A 20,639-nucleotide genomic window follows, 5' to 3' on the forward strand; every position below is an offset into this window, starting at 1 on the left:
GTTCAAAACTGTGGTGCAATGTGTGAACTATGTGCGAAATAGTGCTCTGAGGCGCCGCATCTTCAGTGAGCTGTATAAAGAAATGGGCTGTGAATCTGAGGTACTTCTGCACCGTTCTAATGTTCGGTGGTTATCTCAGGGACAGGTGCTGAAGCGTGTTGTTGCCATGCGTGTGGAATTAGCCCTGTTTTTGCAAGAACACCAACATTGTCATGCAGATTGCTTCAATCATTCTGAGTTCATTCTCACTTTAGCATACATGGCTGATATATTCGCAGCCCTCAATCATCTCAATCAGAGGATGCAGGGTGGTGGAGTCAACATCATGGAAGCGGAAGAAAACCTGAAAGCTTTAAAAAAAAATATATATATATATATATATATATATAGCTACCGTCATGGAAACGAACAGAAAACAATAACTTCGCAAACTTTCCCCTTCCGGATGACTGTAAGTGTTACGTTGTCTCCCCCTAGGGGATGACCCAAGTAATTGTTTTCTTTTCTCCCTGTGACCAGGTGTTCCAGGTGAGGCTAATTGGCCATTGCCCTACTTAAGGCCACAGATGCGGCGTGCTTGGGTTCTCTCGCTTCCCTGCCACAGCTGCTCCCGTGTTTACCCGCCTGACTGCTGATCCGTGGCTCCCCACTTGCCTGCTGGCAGAGCTTCCTCGGCCTTGTTTGGTGTTAGGGTTTAGTGGTTTTGGGTTAGGGTTAGAAGGTCGGCTCCCTATCCGACGGTCCCTCTTTGGGCTGGTAGAGGTGGCCGCCCTTTCTATTGTCCCTGTTTTGTTCTCTGCCAGATGGGATTTTTGGTTGTTTGTGTACTATATTGTTGAGGGACTCTACTCCATAAAGTTCCCCTTGAAAGTCTACCCGCTCTGTTGTTTGGTTTATGTGCGTCCCTTTACCTTTCGGGTTACAAACAAGGTAGGGTCGTAACAGTAAGTAAAGGTGTGAAATGGGGTGTGAGACGTTTAAACCATTTCACCCCTTCCATCAGGTGTCACAATACACAAAATGTATGTTTTTATTGATTTATTTACCTGCAGCCGTTCATTTCATATTAACATATACATTAGACATGAACCTGATTCATCTTCTTGTTCCAGATCAGGGCTCTTGGCTGTTTCTACCTCAGTCTCACAGTATAACAAACACTTGCCATAGAATCTCCTATTTGATGATCAGACCATGTTTTCCCATATAGGAATATTTGATCCTGAAAATGTTCTTCCCACATTTTCATTACGATCAGCACATTATTGAAGGCATCGCCTGTCTGGAGAACTGTGGCCGTCCGCTTCTGGAAGGTGTCTGGCGCCTTCTAGAGGACAATTGGTATCGCTGTGAAGGAGAAAGGTCCCACATGTTTGGCCCAACAAAATTCTTCTAGTTCCACCTGACAGTTTTCATCACAGAAATCCAAGTTTTAAAAGCAGTTTTGCTTTTTCTCTCAATTTCTTCGGGCATGAGGTGTTACGAGCGGTTGTATCAGGACCCGAAAGCAGGCAGGACACAGTGGCGTTTCGTCTTCCGAGAAGCTTTATTTAAGTTCACAGAAAGTTATGCAACTCAAAAGGCGTGGAGACCACGACTCAGTTCTTAATCCAAACAGGAAATGAAAACTTACGACAAAAAATCCCGAGCGGGGTCAAAAGTAGTAATGTTCCCTCTGACACGGGGCTTCGAACCACGCCCCAAAACTCGGTAGAGTTTTTTTCTGAAGCACTGCTCGGGAGCTCGCTTCAAATCACGTGACTGATGACGTTTGAACCACTTCACTGCTTCATTCGGCCTGAATCAGCTGACTGGTTCGGTTCAATGGGCGGGTCTCAGTTGTGTTTAAAAATGGATGAAACAGCGCAATACGTTGCCGATCTGGTCAATACCTTTTTGGATTGATTTGATTAGCGTTCGTATTGCTTTCGGTTTGCTTTCTTATTGCTTTGCAATGGAACCAACCAGGAAGAGATCTCAAGTCTGGGACCACTTTGAAATGGTGCCGCCGAACAAGGTAGGTGTTACAAACGTATTTTTCAACTCTTATTCACACAGTTACAAATAATAAACCACACACACATCACATTTTTAATTTGCAGGTGAAGTGTTTGCTTTGTTCCCGACATCTGGCGTATAATAATAACACGTCATCAATGATGAGGCATTACCGAGCCAAACATGAGAATGAAGCTGGTGGTGCTGCTGTGATGACGTTTCCACCAGGTGAGTGGGTGCTGTTCCAGGCAATATTAAGAGTAACTTTTAAACTTTACTGCGCAGGTTTGGGTGTATATAATTAGTTAATTAACTAAATTAATCTTGTTCTGCTAACGTCCATATTTTATGTAGCAGGAAGCAGGAGTTTGATGACGCTCTAGTGGATTTCATAGTGAAAGATTCCCAGCCTTTCACTGTGGTGTCTGATCCTGTCTTCCGTGCTCTGGTGGCTAAACTGGATCCCACATACACCCTTCCATCAAGGCAGGGAGTTAAAGCCATGGTGGAGAGGAGGTATGTGGAAGAAAAGGAGAAGGCCAAGGCAGCCCTGCAGAATGTTGACAGTGTCAGCTTGACCGCAGATATGTGGACTTCCATCAACATGGATGCGTATCTCGCTGTCACCTATCATGCTATTCATGCAGGTGAACTCTCCACCACCCTGTTGGGAGTTCGGCCTTTTCCTATCAGTCACACAGCAGAGAACATTGCTGGAACTGCTCGAGAGATTTTAAGGGAATGGGCTCTTGAAGAGAAGGTGAGGTGCTTGGTGGCTGACGCAGCAGCAAATATGATGCTGCCGCAACTATTCTGCGGGTGCGGCATACTGTCTGCCTGGCTCACGCACTAAATGTAATTGTCAAAAAGGCCATGGATGCTACTCCTGGGCTAGATAATATAAGATCAAAAACGAGGCAGATGATCACCTATTTTAAATCAAGCAACACCACTAAAGAGAAGCTGCAGCAGATCCAGGTGCAAATGGGCCGTCCTGTCACAAAACTAATAATTGAAGTAGACACAAGATGGAATAGCACCTATGAGATGCTGCAGCGTCTTTATGAGCAGAGGGATGCAGCTGCCGCTGCTCTGACCACTCTGCCCACAGATTTGGACCTATTGACTGCAAATGACTTTGAGTGTGCATCTGAGTGTAGGAAGATACTGTCACCTTTTCATGCTGCCACCGTAGAGCTCTCACATGAAAAGAGGGTGTCGGGATCAAAAATAACACCCCTGATAAAAATGCTGAAGCATGCTTTGAGTGAGCTGATGGCACAGAACTCAAACATAAACCTCAATAGAATTATGAATGATAAACTCAGTGGAATAGAAACCACAAGCATCTTCTCTTTATCATCATTACTTGACCCAAGATTTTAAACACTCGGATTCCAAAGCCCTTCAAATGCCGAGTCAGCTGTGCACCGGTTAAAATCGGAGTGTGCGGCATTGTTGTGGAACGCACCCACCGAAGAGGACCCGCCGTCCACTTCAACAGCACAGCCAGAACCAGCTGCTTCTTCCCAAGGTACAAAAATTATAGAATTTGGATCAATAGATTTATTTGCATTGATTCATGTACGGACTAAACTTTAATGTTTTATTTTAAGTCATTGATCTGTAGAAGCTGTTGGACAGGGATGCTGAAGAAGCAAGAGCGTCCAGGAATGCCACCGCTGATGCCATAGTGGAGGTGCAGCGTTCCATCTGTCAGCCCCTCCACTTGAACGATCACAGGACCCTCTGGTGTACTGGACGACAAACAAAGCCCTATACCCAAACCTGTACCACCTGGCAAACCAGTACCTCGCAACACCAGCATCCTCTGTGCCCTGCGAGAGGGTGTTTTCTAAAGCTGGGGAAATAGTTTCAAAAAAGAGAAACCGCCTCAAACCCTCGACTGTGGAGAAACTGTTGTTTTTAAATAAAAATGCATAAGCACACCAGTTCACCCAAGCACCTTAGGCCCATACCCCCCACCTGTTCCTAAAATATTATAATAATAATACCCAGCAAGCGTGCACTTTGCATGGCTGCAGTACAACCAATGCGCCAGCAGATGACCCCCGCGTTCGGAATGATTGAAGCTTCGAGTAATGAACCAATTTTCAACACAATGGTCCAAAAGGGTTCAAAGCCTCATTTGGACATCACTAGTCAAAAGCAGTCCGCGAAGGAAAAACACAAACGATAATCCGATGAACGGGTTTAAAAGGAATCCACGAAGGAAAAAGTTTCACGATAGTCCAGGAAGGTATAGCCGGGGTATTCCGAATCAGACAAAACACGCCAACGCTGGCCAACCGTGAGAACAGTCCATAAATAGGTGGCTTGATTACTGATAGTCTGCAGGTGCACCAGTCCCCGGCACCACCTGAAGCCATGGCTCCACCACGCCCCCCGCAGGAGAAACCCTGCAAAAAAAAGTTCCCAGAAACTGGGAAGCTGACATGAGGGTCGTCTGGCAGCAACAAGAGAGGTACATGACATCACTTTCAATATTTTAGCAGGCTCACTTGGTAAGTTTGGTTTGCCTTTTCCTTCTCAGGTTGCAGATCCTCATCTGTGACTGCAGCCACGTCACAGGTGAGGACATATTGTCATGTTGCAGCTTGTTGTTGAAGCAGGGCGGCAGAAGATGGATTTATTTGAGCCTGGAGGTTCGTCCCTTGGTTGATATTTACCCTGAATAAAGGATGGAGTTTTGTGAGACTGATATTAATAGAAATATGCACATTAAAGAACTAATGGCCTGAAAATTGATTTTGATGTAAAGCATCTTTACATTAAATTAAACCTTTGCAAATAACATTTCATCTGCAAGATACATAAAACAACACAAAATTGTTGTACAAGTCAGATAATATATTCATGGGTTTTTACAAAACAATTCTCCAAACAATGGTGCTGCTATTTCTTTAACACATGTATTTTCATAAAATCAGGAAGTGGAAACTCATTAAATAGACGGCCGTGCCATCTGTTGGTCTTATTGTGGTTGCTGCAGCGACATGGCTCTTCACCTCAGCATTTCTCTCCTCCTCACTGGACTCACAGGTCAGTCACTGGGTGGCTTTCTATTTACACTTGTTTGAATCTTTACTACAAGATGTCCAACTCATGCATTTGGTCTCGTTGCAGGAGTTTACAGCGTCACTACAGTCACTAGAGTGTCAGTGAAAGCTGGAGATTCCGTCTCAATTCCATGTCTGTATCACCCAAAATACACCAGCCATGTGAAATACTTGTGTCAAGGATATTATTACAACTCCTGCTCATATGCAGTTAAGACAAACCAGCAGAGTTCAGGAAGGTTTTTGATCTCTGATGACAGAGAGAAAAAAGTCTTTACTGTGACCATAAAAGATGTGAGAGAGGGAGACACAGATTTCTGGTGTGTTGTGGAGATTAATCGAGAATTAGATGATAGAACATATTTCCAAGTGTCAGTCACAAGAGGTAAGAACCGAACGTCATAATCATCTTAGTCAACCAGCTTTAGGTTGGATACTGTTTACTGGTGAATTTGCTTCTCTCTAAGATGTTTCCAGTCTCTATGTGGATCATCAGGAGGTAACTGGATTTATTGGAGAACAAACAACCATCAAATGTTACTATCAGAACTCTGGACAAGCTAAATGGTGCCGGGTGGGTGGCCCCTGTGTGACACAGTCACAGGGATCAATAGATGGAACCACAGTATTCATTAATGAGACACCTCCCAGAGTCTTCACAGTGACTATGAGCGGACTGAAGATGGAGGACAGTGGTTGGTACTGGTGCAGCAGAGGAGATCTACAGATGCCGGTGCAGATAATTGTCAGAGAGAAACCGTCCACCAGTAAGTTCTGTCTGTCAGTTATTACCACAATTTGATGAATGATGTCATCTTAAATCCAACAAATATTCAACATATTGTCTCTTTTACTCTGTCTTACTGTTTTGTCCTAAATGTAGCTGCTCAGCCAGAGACTTTTACTAGTCCTGAACCTGTCTCTCCATCGACCACAAATGAAGCAGAGAAACCGTCGACCACAGATGAAACAGAGAAACCGTCGACCACAGATGAAGATGCTCCCAACAGGTCAGCAGCTCTGCATTAGACTGCAGCCTAAATTTATACTAGAAACTGTCACCTTTAGGTCCAACAACAGATCCTGCAGCTCCTGCTGAATAGAACCAACAGATATAAAAGAATTTTAGATTGTCCTGTTAATGTCTATGTTTCATGTGTATTTCTGCTGCAGTCTTTCAGGTTCCTTCATGAATGTCATCATCTCATTATCCTTGTTGATCTTCTTTGTAATTTTGTCCTCATTGATCTGGTTCTGCATAAAAAGACAAAGTAAGTCTTTATTAATCAAAGTCATCACAAATTTTATTAAATAAATGTTCATTCAAAATAACCAGACTTTCTAATCTGACTTGTAGAGCAGATCCAGGAGGAACCATCAGCTGAGATGTTGGTAAGATTAAACTAGTGTGCAGCAGTTAGACCCAGGACAGAGTTTACAGATGGAACATGTGTAAATGTTGACTTGTTTTGAAAATTAAAGTGATAAGATAAAAGATTTCATTTTTCAAATGTAAAACAGGACATGGCTTGTCCTGAAGATGAAGTGATTTACAGTAAGATGAAGACAAAACCAGAATCTTCGCATCGGGTAACTGCATCTGCTGCATTTATAAAAATGCATAATTTTATTGTAATTATAAAAATCAAGATTTTTTTTTCTGCTTTCTCTCTCAGCCATTGTGTTCTGAAAATGAAGTCACCTATAGTTCCGTGAGAATTCCAGAGCAGAGACCCAAGGTAAACACCACCACTTCCACTCATCAAGTCAACAAAACATGAAAAGAATGAGAGAGGACAGAATCTGTCTTAGCCCCCTTCAACATACACCAAACAATTCTGAGCATGGGGCAGATCTGCAATCATTCCTCTGCTTCAAATAGCAAAAAAGATCTAAAATCTCATCTCCTCATGTCGGGCGGTTAGAGAGAGGGCAGTGTAAAGGAGACAGGGCTGTGGGTTATTATACAGTTAATATCCAGGTCAATCTTCTTCTGATAATAACCTAACGGGTTTAAACGTCTGGTTTTAATATTCTGAAAATCAAGTAACATCAATGAAATATTGCAACAGTGACACGGCTCACGACTCTTCCTGCTTCCATCTTCAGCCAATGTGTTCTGAGAATGAAGTCACCTATAGTTCTGTGAAGATTCCAGGACGAGAAAGGAGACCCAAGGTAAAGACCAAGGTAAACACCAACACTTCCACTTATTACTGATTTTCTTTCACTTTCTTGAATACTTAAGTGCCAAAAATGATTTTGTGTGCGTGTGTGTGCTTGTGTGTGTGTCTTTTAACAGGAGACTACTGACATATACAGCAAATTGGCTAATAGCCGCAAACTGTAGAGGTTGTCGTTGGTTATTTCAGGATGCAATGTCACAATGGTTTGAAGCAAACTTTTTTCACTGTGTTGCCTTTGACAGTCTAAAACTTGTCAAATTAGTGAGTTAACAAGTCCAGAATGGTGTTTTTTGCAATGACAGGGTGAGGTAATAACACTGTTATTTAACCTTTCATCCTAAATCTGCCGTCATGTGTGTTTTGTTTTCACGGGATCCCACTAACTTATACACCAATATTTCTCATCATCACACATCCTAGAATTTGTCACCTCTGCTGGGTTCTTGCTTATTTCAGGAGAATTATAATTATAACTTCTGCAGAGTTCCTGGTTATATTTCTATTTCCATGTTATTTTATATGTTTATTACCACAGAAATATCAACTCAAATAAACCCATTTTTCATGGAGAACACTGATTTTCCAGGAGTGGACTCATATATTGTTGACATGTTTCTGCCATATTAAATAACGTTACACATGTTGGAGGTGAAGATAAAATTCAACATCATCTTTTATCTTTAGTCACAAGCTTTGAAGAAGCTCTAAGAAATGTGGAAGTCTAAAAAAAAGCCTAAGAGAAGTAGAAGAAGAAGCAGAGTTTCTTTTTTTTATTTTATTTTTTTTATTGAGCATCAACAACATGGAACATATACCGAAAGGTCACTATGCACATTTTTGTATTTAAGCCCCCCACATAATAATTAAAGGGCAAACTCAAAGATAAGAAAGAGGGGGAAGATTAATTCAGGTAGACAAGTTATGATCCTGTGTTTGGTCTGTGGTTTGGGGTTTTTGTGCTCTGTTTGTCCACTGGGGGGGGGGGGGGGGGCAGTAAGTGACCCATCTGTTGTGCTGGCTGCCTCCACACCTGCAGCTAATCTGGTCATTTGGCCTTTTCAGCAACCAGCACAGCTGCCCGGCGTCAGATCATTTCGTCTGTACTGGTATTAAACTGAGTGTTTCTTTGATGGACTATTGGGGTTTTTTGCATTTTACTGTGTCATTCCTTTTGTTTTAGGTCACTACTGTTCCAATGAGCACTTCCTTGGGTTTGGCTCAACACTTCCTTCACTGCAGTCACCATTTATAGAGCACACTGTGTAAATATTTTCTAAATAACCTGTAGATCACCAAAGTGGCCTTTTTGTCTGTCTTCTTGGGTCCCACTTGAGTTTTTTCAGAACTTAACATATATCCAAGGTAGTTTTCTCTGTCAACTGGACTGGGTTTCTTCTCTTGAAGACGTTTCGCCTTCTATCCAGAAGGCTTCTTCAGTTCTGAAATCGCTGGGGAGAGAGCTTGAGAATATATAGCCCCTGGACCATTTGCATGCTAATGATCTGGGTGGTCACCTGAGAGTCGTTAGCAGGGTCGTTGGTCGGGTCGTTGACCTAGTTTCTGTTGAGATGTCTCCCCTTTGTCTGCTGGGTCACATGGTGATGAGTCACTGGGTCTCTTGGAATGGTGTGAATGTTTGTTTTGCTGTTGGAAGGAGTGGAGGACTGCATTGTATGTGGGTGATAGGAAGTGCCTCAGGCCACCACCCCTGTTTAAGGATGGTTTCTCCAATTTAACATGGATAGCTTCCTTGACCCCCCTTTCGAACCAGCGGTCTTCTCTGGCCAGTATCCGTACTTGGCTGTCCTCGAAGGAGTGCCCACTCTCCTTTAAGTGTAAGTGGACTGCTGAATCCTGACCCGAAGAGGTGGCACGTCTGTGTTGTGCCATTCTTCTGTGTAGAGGTTGTTTGGTTTCCCCAATGTACAGTTCCTTGCATTTCTCCTGGCACTGTACAGCATAAACAACATTACTTTGTTTGGGTCTTGGTGTCTTGTCCTTTGGGTGTACTAACCTCTGTCTGAGGGTGTTGCTGGGTTTGAAATGAACCGGTATGTCGTGTTTCTGGAGGATCCTCCTAAACTTCTCCGAGACTCCAGACAGGTAGGGGATGGAAACGCTGCGGCGTTTGTTTCTCTCCTCCTCTCCTTTGCTGAGGTCTTGCTTTCTTGAGGTTTTGGTGAAGGCCCAGTCTGGGTAACACCGGCCCAAATCTGCACCATGCTGGACCTGTGTTTGAACACCACCTATTTCCAGTACAGAGAAGGCTTCTACAGGCAGAAACATGGCTGTGCCATGGGCTCACCAGTATCCCCTATAGTTGCCAATCTATACATGGAGAAGGTGGAATCCCAGGCCCTGACATCCTTCACAGGAACTGCGCCAAGCCACTGGTTCAGGTATGTGGATGACACCTGGGTCAAAATTCAAATACAAGAATTGGAAGCGTTCTCCGATCACCTCAACAAAACAGACGAGCATGTAAAATTCACCCGGGAAGAGGTAAAAGGAAACAGTCTGGCCTTTCTGGACTGCGCAGTCAAGATCACTGAGGACAGAAATCTCACCATCGAAGTCTACAGAAAACCTACACATACCGACCAGTACCTCCAGTTTGACTCTCACCACCCACTGGAACACAAGTTGGGAGTGATCAGAACTCTCCAACACCGGGCCAGGGAAATACCCACCACATCCCAAGGCAGAAAGAAGGAACAGAACCACATTAAGACAGCTCTCAAAACATGTGGCTACCCAGACTGGGCCTTCACCAAAACCTCAAGAAAGCAAGACCTCAGCAAAGGAGAGGAGGAGAGAAACAAACGCCGCAGCGTTTCCATCCCCTACCTGTCTGGAGTCTCGGAGAAGTTTAGGAGGATCCTCCAGAAACACGACATACCGGTTCATTTCAAACCCAGCAACACCCTCAGACAGAGGTTAGTACACCCAAAGGACAAGACACCAAGACCCAAACAAAGTAATGTTGTTTATGCTGTACAGTGCCAGGAGAAATGCAAGGAACTGTACATTGGGGAAACCAAACAACCTCTACACAGAAGAATGGCACAACACAGACGTGCCACCTCTTCGGGTCAGGATTCAGCAGTCCACTTACACTTAAAGGAGAGTGGGCACTCCTTCGAGGACAGCCAAGTACGGATACTGGCCAGAGAAGACCGCTGGTTCGAAAGGGGGGTCAAGGAAGCTATCCATGTTAAATTGGAGAAACCATCCTTAAACAGGGGTGGTGGCCTGAGGCACTTCCTATCACCCACATACAATGCAGTCCTCCACTCCTTCCAACAGCAAAACAAACATTCACACCATTCCAAGAGACCCAGTGACTCATCACCATGTGACCCAGCAGACAAAGGGGAGACATCTCAACAGAAACTAGGTCAACGACCCGACCAACGACCCTGCTAACGACTCTCAGGTGACCACCCAGATCATTAGCATGCAAATGGTCCAGGGGCTATATATTCTCAAGCTCTCTCCCCAGCGATTTCAGAACTGAAGAAGCCTTCTGGATAGAAGGCGAAACGTCTTCAAGAGAAGAAACCCAGTCCAGTTGACAGAGAAAACTACCTTGGATACAATGACCTGGATGACTGAGAATTTACACAGACAACTTAACATATAATTTTTTTATAAAATTTTAATAGCAGACGATATACCCAATGGCACACCAGAATGAATCTGTTCACTAAAGAAGACATCGTTCACATAGATTTAATAACCATCACAAAGACATATGTAAGATGACTCCCAAATGATACCTAAGTGAGCAAAGTTTCAAGGGTTCCTAAGTATGTCAACACTGGATCCCAGACAGAAAACAATTTGTCCCTGCAGTCCCTGCGAGTACATCCTATTTTCTCTAATTGTATGAATTGTGCAAGGTTGCTGAACCACATAGACACTTTGGGTGGATTTTTTATTTCCAATGCAATAACAATCTTCTACGTGCAAGCAGCATCATAAAAGCTATAATGGTCTTAGAACTTTTCCTTAATGTCTCATGTCTTTTGTCTACAATACCAAATATGGCCACAGTTGGACTGGGCTGAAGATCAATACTCAATGCTTCTGATAAAATATTAAAAATGCTCGACCAATAGGTTGCCAAAGCCAAAACATATGTGTTAAATCAGCAAGAGTGTTTCTACACGTGCTGCAGTTTGCATCTGAAATATTCTAGCCAATCTTGCTTTAGAATAGTGGATGTGATGAAGACTCTTGAATTGTATAATGCTTAGTTTGGCACAGGAGGTGCTATCATTTACTCTCAGGCGGGGTCGGCAAATCCAGTCCTCGAGGGCCGGATTCAAGCCAGACTTTCTGTCCTACAGGAAAATACTTTCACCTGGGGTTCCATTTACCTTGGTGAAAGCGGTTTCTGGATTCCAGCCTTCATGGATTGGACTTGCCCATCAGAGGAGGTCAAATCCATTCCTCGAGGGTTGAATTCAAGCTGGGATTTGCATCCTACCAGGCAGGAAATGCTTTCACCAAGTAAATGAAACCCCAGGTGAAAGTGTTTACCTGTAGGACAGAAAGTCTGGCTTGGATCCGGAACTCGATGCCCACCGCTGCAAGGAGTGCCCTCTCCCACAGATCCTCCTCCAAATTTTCCCCTAGTTCATCCACCCAGTCTGCTCTGATTTTTGATAATGATTTGTTTAAAAGAGGTTATATGATTGCTAATTCTCGAGATAAGCGATTTAGAGTTAAATAGTGATTTTACAAGATCATCTAAGCCAGAAGGTAATGTTATGAATTGAAAGTTGGGATCCTGACGTTGATGAAATTGATGGACTTGAGAATACAGGAATAGGCTAGACCGCAAAGTTCCATTTTTATGAATCTCTTTTTCATTTATTGTTGCTCTCTTGGTGACGTGGCCCTTCTGGGTGACAGGCCAGACAGCTTTGGTGGTCCTGAGGGTGTTAAGGGGGTCCACTTTGGTGGCCTCAGGATGGGGTCTCTGTATTTTGCAGATGATGTGGTTCTGCTGGCGTCACCAGGCTGTGGATTTCAGCTCTCAGTGGAGCGGTTTCATGGCCAAGTGTGAAGCAGCAGGAATGAGAATCAGCACCTCTAAATCTGAGACCATGGCCCTCAGCCATAAGGCTGGAGTGTCTCGTCTGGGGCGGGGTGAGATCCTTTCACAGGGTGAGAGCTCGGTCATCAGGGAGAGGTCGCTATAGAGCCACTGCCCATCAGATCAAGAGGACCCAGATGAGGTGACTCTGGCATCTGGTTAGGATGCCTCCTGGGCCCCCTCCCTGGTGAGGTTTTCCTGCTACGTCCCACTAGCTCGAGACTCAGGGAAGAACCAGAAAAGCTGGAGGGTCACTCCCAGCTGGCCTGGGAGGAGCGAGAGATCCTACCACTGAAGATGTGTGAGGTAGCCCATGGAACAGAACATGGGGGCCTCTGCATAGGCTACGGCCCCCATGGCCTGACTCCAGATAAGCGGATGGATGGATGGATGGATGGATGGATGGATGGATGGATGGATGGATGGATGGATGGAGGGGCAGGTGATTATTCAGCAGCCTGAACATGCTTTATTCTCACTTCTCCCCAATCATCCCCCTCCAGCTCCTCACACACCTGCTTCCTTCACGTCCTCCTTCCCTTCCAACGTGCAGAACTCGTCACCCGTGCACTCCAACTACGTAACAGCTGTTACAATAATGATGATAATACGAAGATGGTTTCCACAGGTGCTGGATTAACCTCTGTGACTGAGTCACAACTTCATGGGCCTCCTGAAGCTCTAAACCAGTGGTTCTTAACCTGGGTTTGATCGAACTCTAGTCTTGCACCGGCAAAACTAAAGGAGCATTTCTTGAAGCTGCATGCAGATGGGGAAGACAGGAACACAACACTTGCTGAATTCAAGGTGAAGAGAGCCAGATTTGATAAAAAGGCCACTCTGTCTTCTTTTGGATTTGTACCCATTGACAAACCGATCCTCACAGCATCGTACGAAGGTGCTTACCTGATCACAAAGCAGGGCAAGCCACACACCACCGGTGAAACACTCATGAAACCAGCTGCCTTAAAGATGCCGAATCTGATACTCGGAACAGCGGCCGAAGGTAAATTATCCCAAATTCCTCTTTCAAATGACACCATCAGCGAGAGAATAGAGGGCACGAGTAAAGACATCTTGGCTCGAAGTAGTCGCAGATCTGATTTCAAACCCGGCAAAATTCAGGCTTCAACTTGATGAGACCACAGACGTTTCTATTCTAAGCTAGCTTGCTGTTTTTGTGCGCTATGTGAAAGACGACATGATAAAAGAAGATTTTTTATGTTGTAATCCTCTTACAACAATAACTAAGGCAGCCAATGTGAAGAAGCTTGTAGATAACTTCTTCAGAGATCACAATCTTTTATGGGATATGGTTTCTGCAGGTTATACTGACAGAGCTCCAGTCATGCTGGGAATGAAAGTGTGGTTTTGGTGTGTGAGTAAAAGTCGATGCACCACACATCATTGTCACGCATTGTATTCTGCACAGGCATGCGTTGGCCACAAAAACCTCGCCTCCAAAACTGACAGAAGTGTTCAAATTGTCGTTGAATGTGTGAACTACGTGCGAAATTGTGGCGCCGCATCTTCAGTGAGCTGTGTAAAGAAATGGGCTGTGAATCTGAGGTACTTCTGCACCGTTCTAATGTTCGGTGGTTATCTCAGGGACAGGTGCTGAATCGTGTTGTTGCCATGCGTGTGGAATTAGCCCTGTTTTTGCAAGAACACCAATATTGTCATGCAGATTGCTTCAATAATTCTGAGTTCATTCTCATTTTAGCATACATGGCTGATATATTCGCAGCTCTCAATCAGAGGATGCAGGGTGGTGGAGTCAACATCATGGAAGCGGAAGAAAACCTGAAAGCTTTAAAAAATATATATACAGCTACCGTCATGGAAACGACGAACAGAAAACAATAACTTCGCAACCTTTCCCTTCCGGATGACTGTGTAAGTAAAGGTGTGAAACGGGGTGTGAGAAGTCTAAACCATTTCACCCCTTCCATCAGGTGTCACAATACACAAAATGTATGTTTTTATTGATTTATTTACCTGCAGCCATTCATTTCATATTAACATATACATGAGACATGAACCTGATTCATCTTCTGTTCCAGATCAGGGCTCTTGGCTGTTTCTACCTCAGTCTCACAGTATAACAAACACTTGCCATAGAATCTCCTATTTGATGATCAGACCATGTTTTCCCATATAGGAATATTTGATCCTGAAAATGTTCTTCCCACGTTTTCATTACGATCAGCACATTATTGAAGGCGTCGCCTGTCTGGAGAACTGTGGCCGTCCGCTTCTGGAAGGTGTCTGGCGCCGTCTAGAGGACAATTGGTATCACTGTAAATGAGAAAGGTCCCACATGTTTGGCCCAACAAAATTCTTCTAGTTCCACCTGACAGTTTTCATCACAGAAATCCAAGTTTTAAAAGCAGTTTTGCTTTTCTCTCAATTTCTTCGGGCATGAGGTGTACGAGCGGTTGTATCAGGACCCGAAAGCAGGCAGGACACAGTGGCGTTTCGTCTTCCGAGAAGCTTTATTTAAGTTCACAGAAAGTTATGCAACTCAAAAGGCGTGGAGACCACGACTCAGTTCTTAACCCAAACAGGAAATGAAAACTTACGACAAAAATCCCGAGCGGGGTCAAAGTAGTAATGGTTCCCTCTGACACGGGGCTTCGAACCACGCCCCAAAACTCGGTAGAGTTTTTTCTGAAGCACTGCTCGGGAGGCGCGCTTCAAATCACGTGACTGATGACGTTTTGAACCTCTTCACTGCTTCATTCGGCCTGAATCAGCTGACTGGTTCGGTTCAATGGGCGGGTCTCAGTTGTGTTTAAAAATGGATGAAACAGCGCAATACGTGCCGATCTGGTCAATACCTTTTTGGATTGATTTGATTAAGCGTTCGTATTGCTTTCGGTTGCTTTCTTATTGCCTTTGCAATGGAACCAACCAGGAAGAGAATCCCTCAAGTCTGGGTACCAACTTTGAATGGTGCCAGCCGAACAAGGTAGGTGTTTACAAACGTATTTTTTCAACTCTTATTCACACAGTAAACAAATAATAAACCACACACACATCACATTTTTAATTTGCAGGTGAAGTGTTTGCTTTGGTTCCCGACATCTGGCCGTATAATAATAACACGTCATCAATGATGAGGCATTACCGAGCCAAACATGAGAATGAAGCTGGTGGTGCTGCTGTGATGACGTTTCACCAGGTTGAGTGGGTGCTGTTCCAGGCAATATTAAGAGTAACTTTTAAACTTTACTGCGCAGGTTTGGGTGTATATAATTAGTTAATTAACTAAATTAATCTTTGTTCTGCTGCTAACGTCCATATTTTATGTAGCAGGAAGCAGGAGTTTGATGAAGCTCTAGTGGATTTCATAGTGAAAGATTCCCAGCCTTTCCTGTGGTGTCTGATCCTGTCTTCCGTGCTCTGGTGGCTAACTGGATCCCACATACACCCTTCCATCAAGGCAGACAGTTAAAGCCATGGTGGAGAGGAGGTATGTGGAAGAAAAGGAGAAGGCCAAGGCAGCCCTGCAGAATGTTGACAGTGTCAGCTTGACCGCAGATATGTGGACCTTCCATCAACATGGATGCGTATCTCGCTGTCACCTATCACTGCTATTCATGCAGGTGAACTCTCCACCACCCTGTTGGGAGTTCGGCCTTTTTCCTATCAGTCACACAGCAGAGAACATCGCTGGAACTGCTCGAGAGATTTTAAGGGAAATGGGCTCTTGAAGAGAAGGTGAGGTGCTTGGTGGCTGACGCAGCAGCAAATATGATGCTGCAGCAACTATTCTGCGGGTGCGGCATACTGTCTGCCTGGCTCACGCACTAAATGTAATTGTCAAAAAGGCCATGGATGCTACTCCTGGGCTAGATAATTATAAGATCAAAAACGAGGCAGATGATCACCTATTTAAATCAAGCAACACCACTAAAGAGAAGCTGCAGCAGATCCAGGTGCAAATGGGCCGTCCTGTCACAAAACTAATAATTGAGTAGACACAAGATGGAATAGCACCTATGAGATGCTGCAGCGTCTTTATGAGCAGAGGGATGCAGCTGCCGCTGCTCTGACCACTCTGCCCCACAGATTTGGACCTATTGACTGCAAATGACTTTGAGTGTGCATCTGAGTGTAGGAAGATACTGTCACCTTTTCATGCTGCCACCGTAGAGCTCTCACATGAAAAGAGGGTGTTGGGATCAAAAATAATACCCCTGATAAAATGCTGAAGCATGCTTGAGTGAGCTGATGGCACAGAACTCAAACATAAACCTAATAGAATTATGAATGATAAACTCAGTGGAATAGAAACCACAAGCATCTTCTCTTTATCATCATTACTTGACCCAAGATTTTAAACACTCGGATTCCAAAGCCCTTCAAATGCCGAGTCAGCTGTGCACCGGTTTAAAATCGGAGCGTGCGGCATTGTTGCGGAACGCACCCACCGAAGAGGACCCGCCGTCCACTTCAACAGCACAGCCCAGAACCAGCTGCTTCTTCCCAAGGTACAAAAATTATAGAATTTGGATCAATAGATTTATTTGCATTGATTCATGTACGGACTAAACTTTAATGTTTTATTTTAAGTCATTGATCTGTAGAAGCTGTTGGACAGGGATGCTGAAGAAGCAAGAGCGTCCAGGAATGCCACCGCTGATTGCCATAGTGGAGGTGCAGCGTTCCATCTGTCAGCCCTTCCACTTGAACGATCACAGGACCCTCTGGTGTACTGGACGACAAACAAAGCCCTATACCCAAACCTGTACCACCTGGCAAACCAGTACCTCGCAACACCAGCATCCTCTGTGCCCTGCGAGAGGGTGTTTTCTAAAGCTGGGGAAATAGTTTCAAAAAAGAGAAACCGCCTCAAACCCTCGACTGTGGAGAAACTGTTGTTTTTAAATAAAAAATGCATAAGCACACCAGTTCACCCAAGCACCTTAGGCCCATACCCCCCACCTGTTCCTAAATATATAATAATAATACCAGCAAGCGTGCACTTTGCATGGCTGCAGTACAACCAATGCGCCAGCAGATGACCCCCGCGTTCGGAATGATTGAAGCTTCGAGTAAATGAACCAATTTCAACACAATGGTCCCAAAAGGGTTCAAAGCCTCATTTGGACATCACTAGTCAAAAGCATTCCGCGAAGGAAAAACACAAACGATAATCCGATAAACGGGTTCAAAAGGAATCCACGAAGGAAAAGTTCCACGATAGTCCAGGAGGGTATAGCCGGGGTATTTCCGAATCAGACAAAACCACGCCAACGCTGGCCAACCCTGAGAACAGTCCATAAATAGGTGGCTTGATTACTGATAGTCTGCAGGTGCACCAGTCCCCGCACCACCTGAAGCCATGGCTCCACCACGCCCCCCGCAGGAGAAACCCTGCAAAAAAAAGTTCCCAGAAACTGGGAAGCTGACATGAGGGTCGTCTGGCAGCAACAAGAGAGGTACATGACATCACTTTCAATATTTTAGCAGGCTCACTTGGGTAAGTTTGGTTTGCCCTTTTCCTTCTCAGGTTGCAGATCCTCATCTGTGACTGCAGCCGCGTCACAGGTGAGGACATATTGTCATGTTTGCAGCTTGCTGTTGAAGCAGGGCGGCAGAAGATGGATTTATTTGAGCCTGGAGGTTCGTACCTTGGTTGATATTTACCCTGAATAAAGGATGGAGTTTTGTGAGACTGATATTAATAGAATATGCACATTAAAGAACTAATGGCCTGAAAATTGATTTTGATGTAAAGCATCTTACATTAAATTAAACCTTTGCAAATAACATTTCATCTGCAAGATACATAAAACAACACAAAATTGTTGTACAAGTCAGATAATATATTCATGGGTTTTTACAAAACAATTTTCCAAACAATGGTGCTGCTATTTCTTTAACACATGTATTTTCATAAAATCAGGAAGTGGAAACTCATTAAATAGTCGGGGCCGTGTCTTCTGTTGGTCTTATTCTGGTTGCTGCAGCGACATGGCTCTTCACCTCAGCATTTTCTCTCCTCCTCACTGGACTCACAGGTCAGTCACTGGGTGGCTTTCTATTTACACTTGTTTGAATCTTACTACAAGATGTCCAACTCATGCATTGGTCTCGTTGCAGAGTTTTACAGCGTCACTACAGTCACTAAAGTGTCAGTGAAAGCTGGAGATTCCGTCTCAATTCCATGTCTGTACCACCCAAAATACACCAGCCATGTGAAATGCTTGTGTCAAGGATATTATTATGAGTTCTGCTCATATGCAGTTAAGACAAACTGGCAGAGTTCAGGAAGGTTTTTGATCTCTGATGACAGAGAGAAAAAAGTCTTTACTGTGACCATAAAAGATGTGAGAGAGGGAGACACAGATTTCTGGTGTATTGTGGAGATTAATAGAGGAAGAGATGTTGGAACATATTTCCAAATGTCAGTCACAAGAGGTAAGAACCGAACGTCATTATCATCTTAGTCAACCAGCTTTAGGTTGGATACTGTTTACTGGTGAATTTGCCTTCTCTCTAAGATGTTTCCATCTCTATGTGGATCATCAGGAGGTAACTGGATTTATTGGAGAACAAACAACCATCCAATGTTACTATCAGAACTCTGGACAAGCTAAATGGGTGCCGGGTGGGTGGCCCTGTGTGACACAGTCACAGGGATCAATAGATGGAACCACAGTATTCATTAATGAGACACTTCCCAGAGTCTTCACAGTGACTATGAGCGGACTAAAGATGGAGGACAGTGGTTGGTACTGTGCAGCAGAGGAGATCTACAGATTGCCGGTGCAGATAATTGTCAGAGAGAAACCATCCACCAGTAAGTTCTGTCTGTCAGTTATTACCACAATTTGATGAATGACGTCATCTTAAATCCAACAGATATTCAACATATTGTCTCTTTTACTCTGTCTTACTGTTTTGTCCTAAATGTAGCTGCTCAGCCAGAGACTTGTACTAGTCCTGAACTTGTCTCTCCGTCGACCACAAATGAAGCAGAGAAAACCGTCGACCACAGATGAAACAGAGAAACCGTCGACCACAGATGAAGATGCTCCCAACAGGTCAGCAGCTCTGCATTAGAGTGCAGCCTACATTTATACTAGAAACTGTCACCTTTAGGTCCAACAACAGATCCTGCAGCTGCTGCTGAATAGAACCAACAGATATAAAAGAATTTTAGATTGTCCTGTTAATGTCTATGTTTCATGTGTATTTCTGCTGCAGTCTTTCAGGTGTCGTCATGATTGTCATCATCTCGTTGTCCTTGTTGATCTTCTTTGTAATTTTGTCCTCATTGATCTGGTTCTGCATAAAAAGACAAAGTAAGTCTTGGTTAATCACAGTCAAAGCAAATTTTATAAAATAAATGTTCATTCAGAATAACCAGACTTTCTAATCTGACTTGTAGAGCAGATCCAGGAGGAACCATCAGCTGAGATGTTGGTAAGATTAAACTAGTGTGCAGCAGTTAGACCCAGGACAGAGTTTACAGATGGAACATGTGGAAATGTTGACTTCTTTCAAAAAAAACTATAGTGAAGAGGGAAGAATCTGCCTTAGCCTCATTAAACAGATGCAGTTTTGTGATTGTTGTGGTAAAAATAAAAGCTTTTATTATTCAAATGTAAAACAGATCATGGTTTGTCCTTTTAACACAGGCTGAAGATACAGTGATTTACACCAATATGAGAGGAAAACGAAAACCTCCAGTGAAGGTAAAATAACATCAACAACAATAACAACAACAACAAAAATAATAATAATAATAATTTAAAGTAATTTGTCATGACTCTTTCTCTTCCCTCATGCAGCCATTGAAACCTGAGGGCACCAAACATTCTGTGAGTTTTCCAAAAAGAGGATGCAGACGAACGGTAAATATCAAAACTTCCAACCATCATATCACCACTTTGTGGCTGTTATTTAACCTTCCATCCTAAATCTGCCCTCGTGTGTCTTTTGTTTTCACAGGATCCCACTAACTTATACACCAATATTTCTCATCATCACACATCCTAGAATTTGTCACCTCTGCTGGGTTCTTGCTTATTTCAGGAGAATTATAATTATAACTTCTGCAGAGTTCCTGGTTATATTTCTATTTTCATGTTATTTTATATGTTTATTACCACAGAAATATCAACTCAAATAAACCCATTTTTCATGGAGAACACTGATTTTCCAGGAGTGGACTCATATATTGTTGACATGTTCCTGCCACATTAAATAACGTTACACATGTTGAGGTGAAGATAAATTCAACATCATCTTTTTTCT

General features: G+C 43.7%; 2 protein-coding genes across 11 annotated transcripts in view; both read left to right on the forward strand.

Annotated features, from left to right (window-relative positions):
- LOC105419934 (polymeric immunoglobulin receptor-like) overlaps positions 1 to 20,639 on the forward strand; it is a 59,207-nt gene that overhangs the window by 20,076 nt on the left and 18,492 nt on the right. The window lies entirely within an intron of this gene.
- The window catches only part of LOC105419265 (polymeric immunoglobulin receptor-like), a 29,934-nt gene continuing 10,569 nt past the window's right edge, over positions 1,275 to 20,639 (forward strand). The window contains exons 1-13 of one of the 10 annotated variants that reach the window (XM_029834721.1): positions 1,275 to 1,476; positions 4,460 to 4,483; positions 4,553 to 4,664; positions 4,950 to 5,061; positions 5,146 to 5,463; positions 5,546 to 5,845; positions 5,962 to 6,088; positions 6,252 to 6,349; positions 6,436 to 6,470; positions 6,600 to 6,668; positions 6,755 to 6,817; positions 7,188 to 7,268; positions 7,381 to 7,842. In XM_029834721.1, the coding sequence (XP_029690581.1) occupies positions 5,016 to 5,061; positions 5,146 to 5,463; positions 5,546 to 5,845; positions 5,962 to 6,088; positions 6,252 to 6,349; positions 6,436 to 6,470; positions 6,600 to 6,668; positions 6,755 to 6,817; positions 7,188 to 7,268; positions 7,381 to 7,428 (1,185 nt within the window). In that variant the 5' untranslated portion in view covers positions 1,275 to 1,476; positions 4,460 to 4,483; positions 4,553 to 4,664; positions 4,950 to 5,015 and the 3' untranslated portion in view covers positions 7,429 to 7,842. The other 9 variants (XM_029834720.1, XM_029834724.1, XM_029834723.1 and 6 more) reach the window with 9 other exon arrangements.

The sequence above is a fragment of the Takifugu rubripes genome, chromosome 4 (assembly GCF_901000725.2).
Source record: "Takifugu rubripes chromosome 4, fTakRub1.2, whole genome shotgun sequence".
Classification (NCBI taxonomy): Eukaryota; Metazoa; Chordata; class Actinopteri; order Tetraodontiformes; family Tetraodontidae; genus Takifugu; species Takifugu rubripes.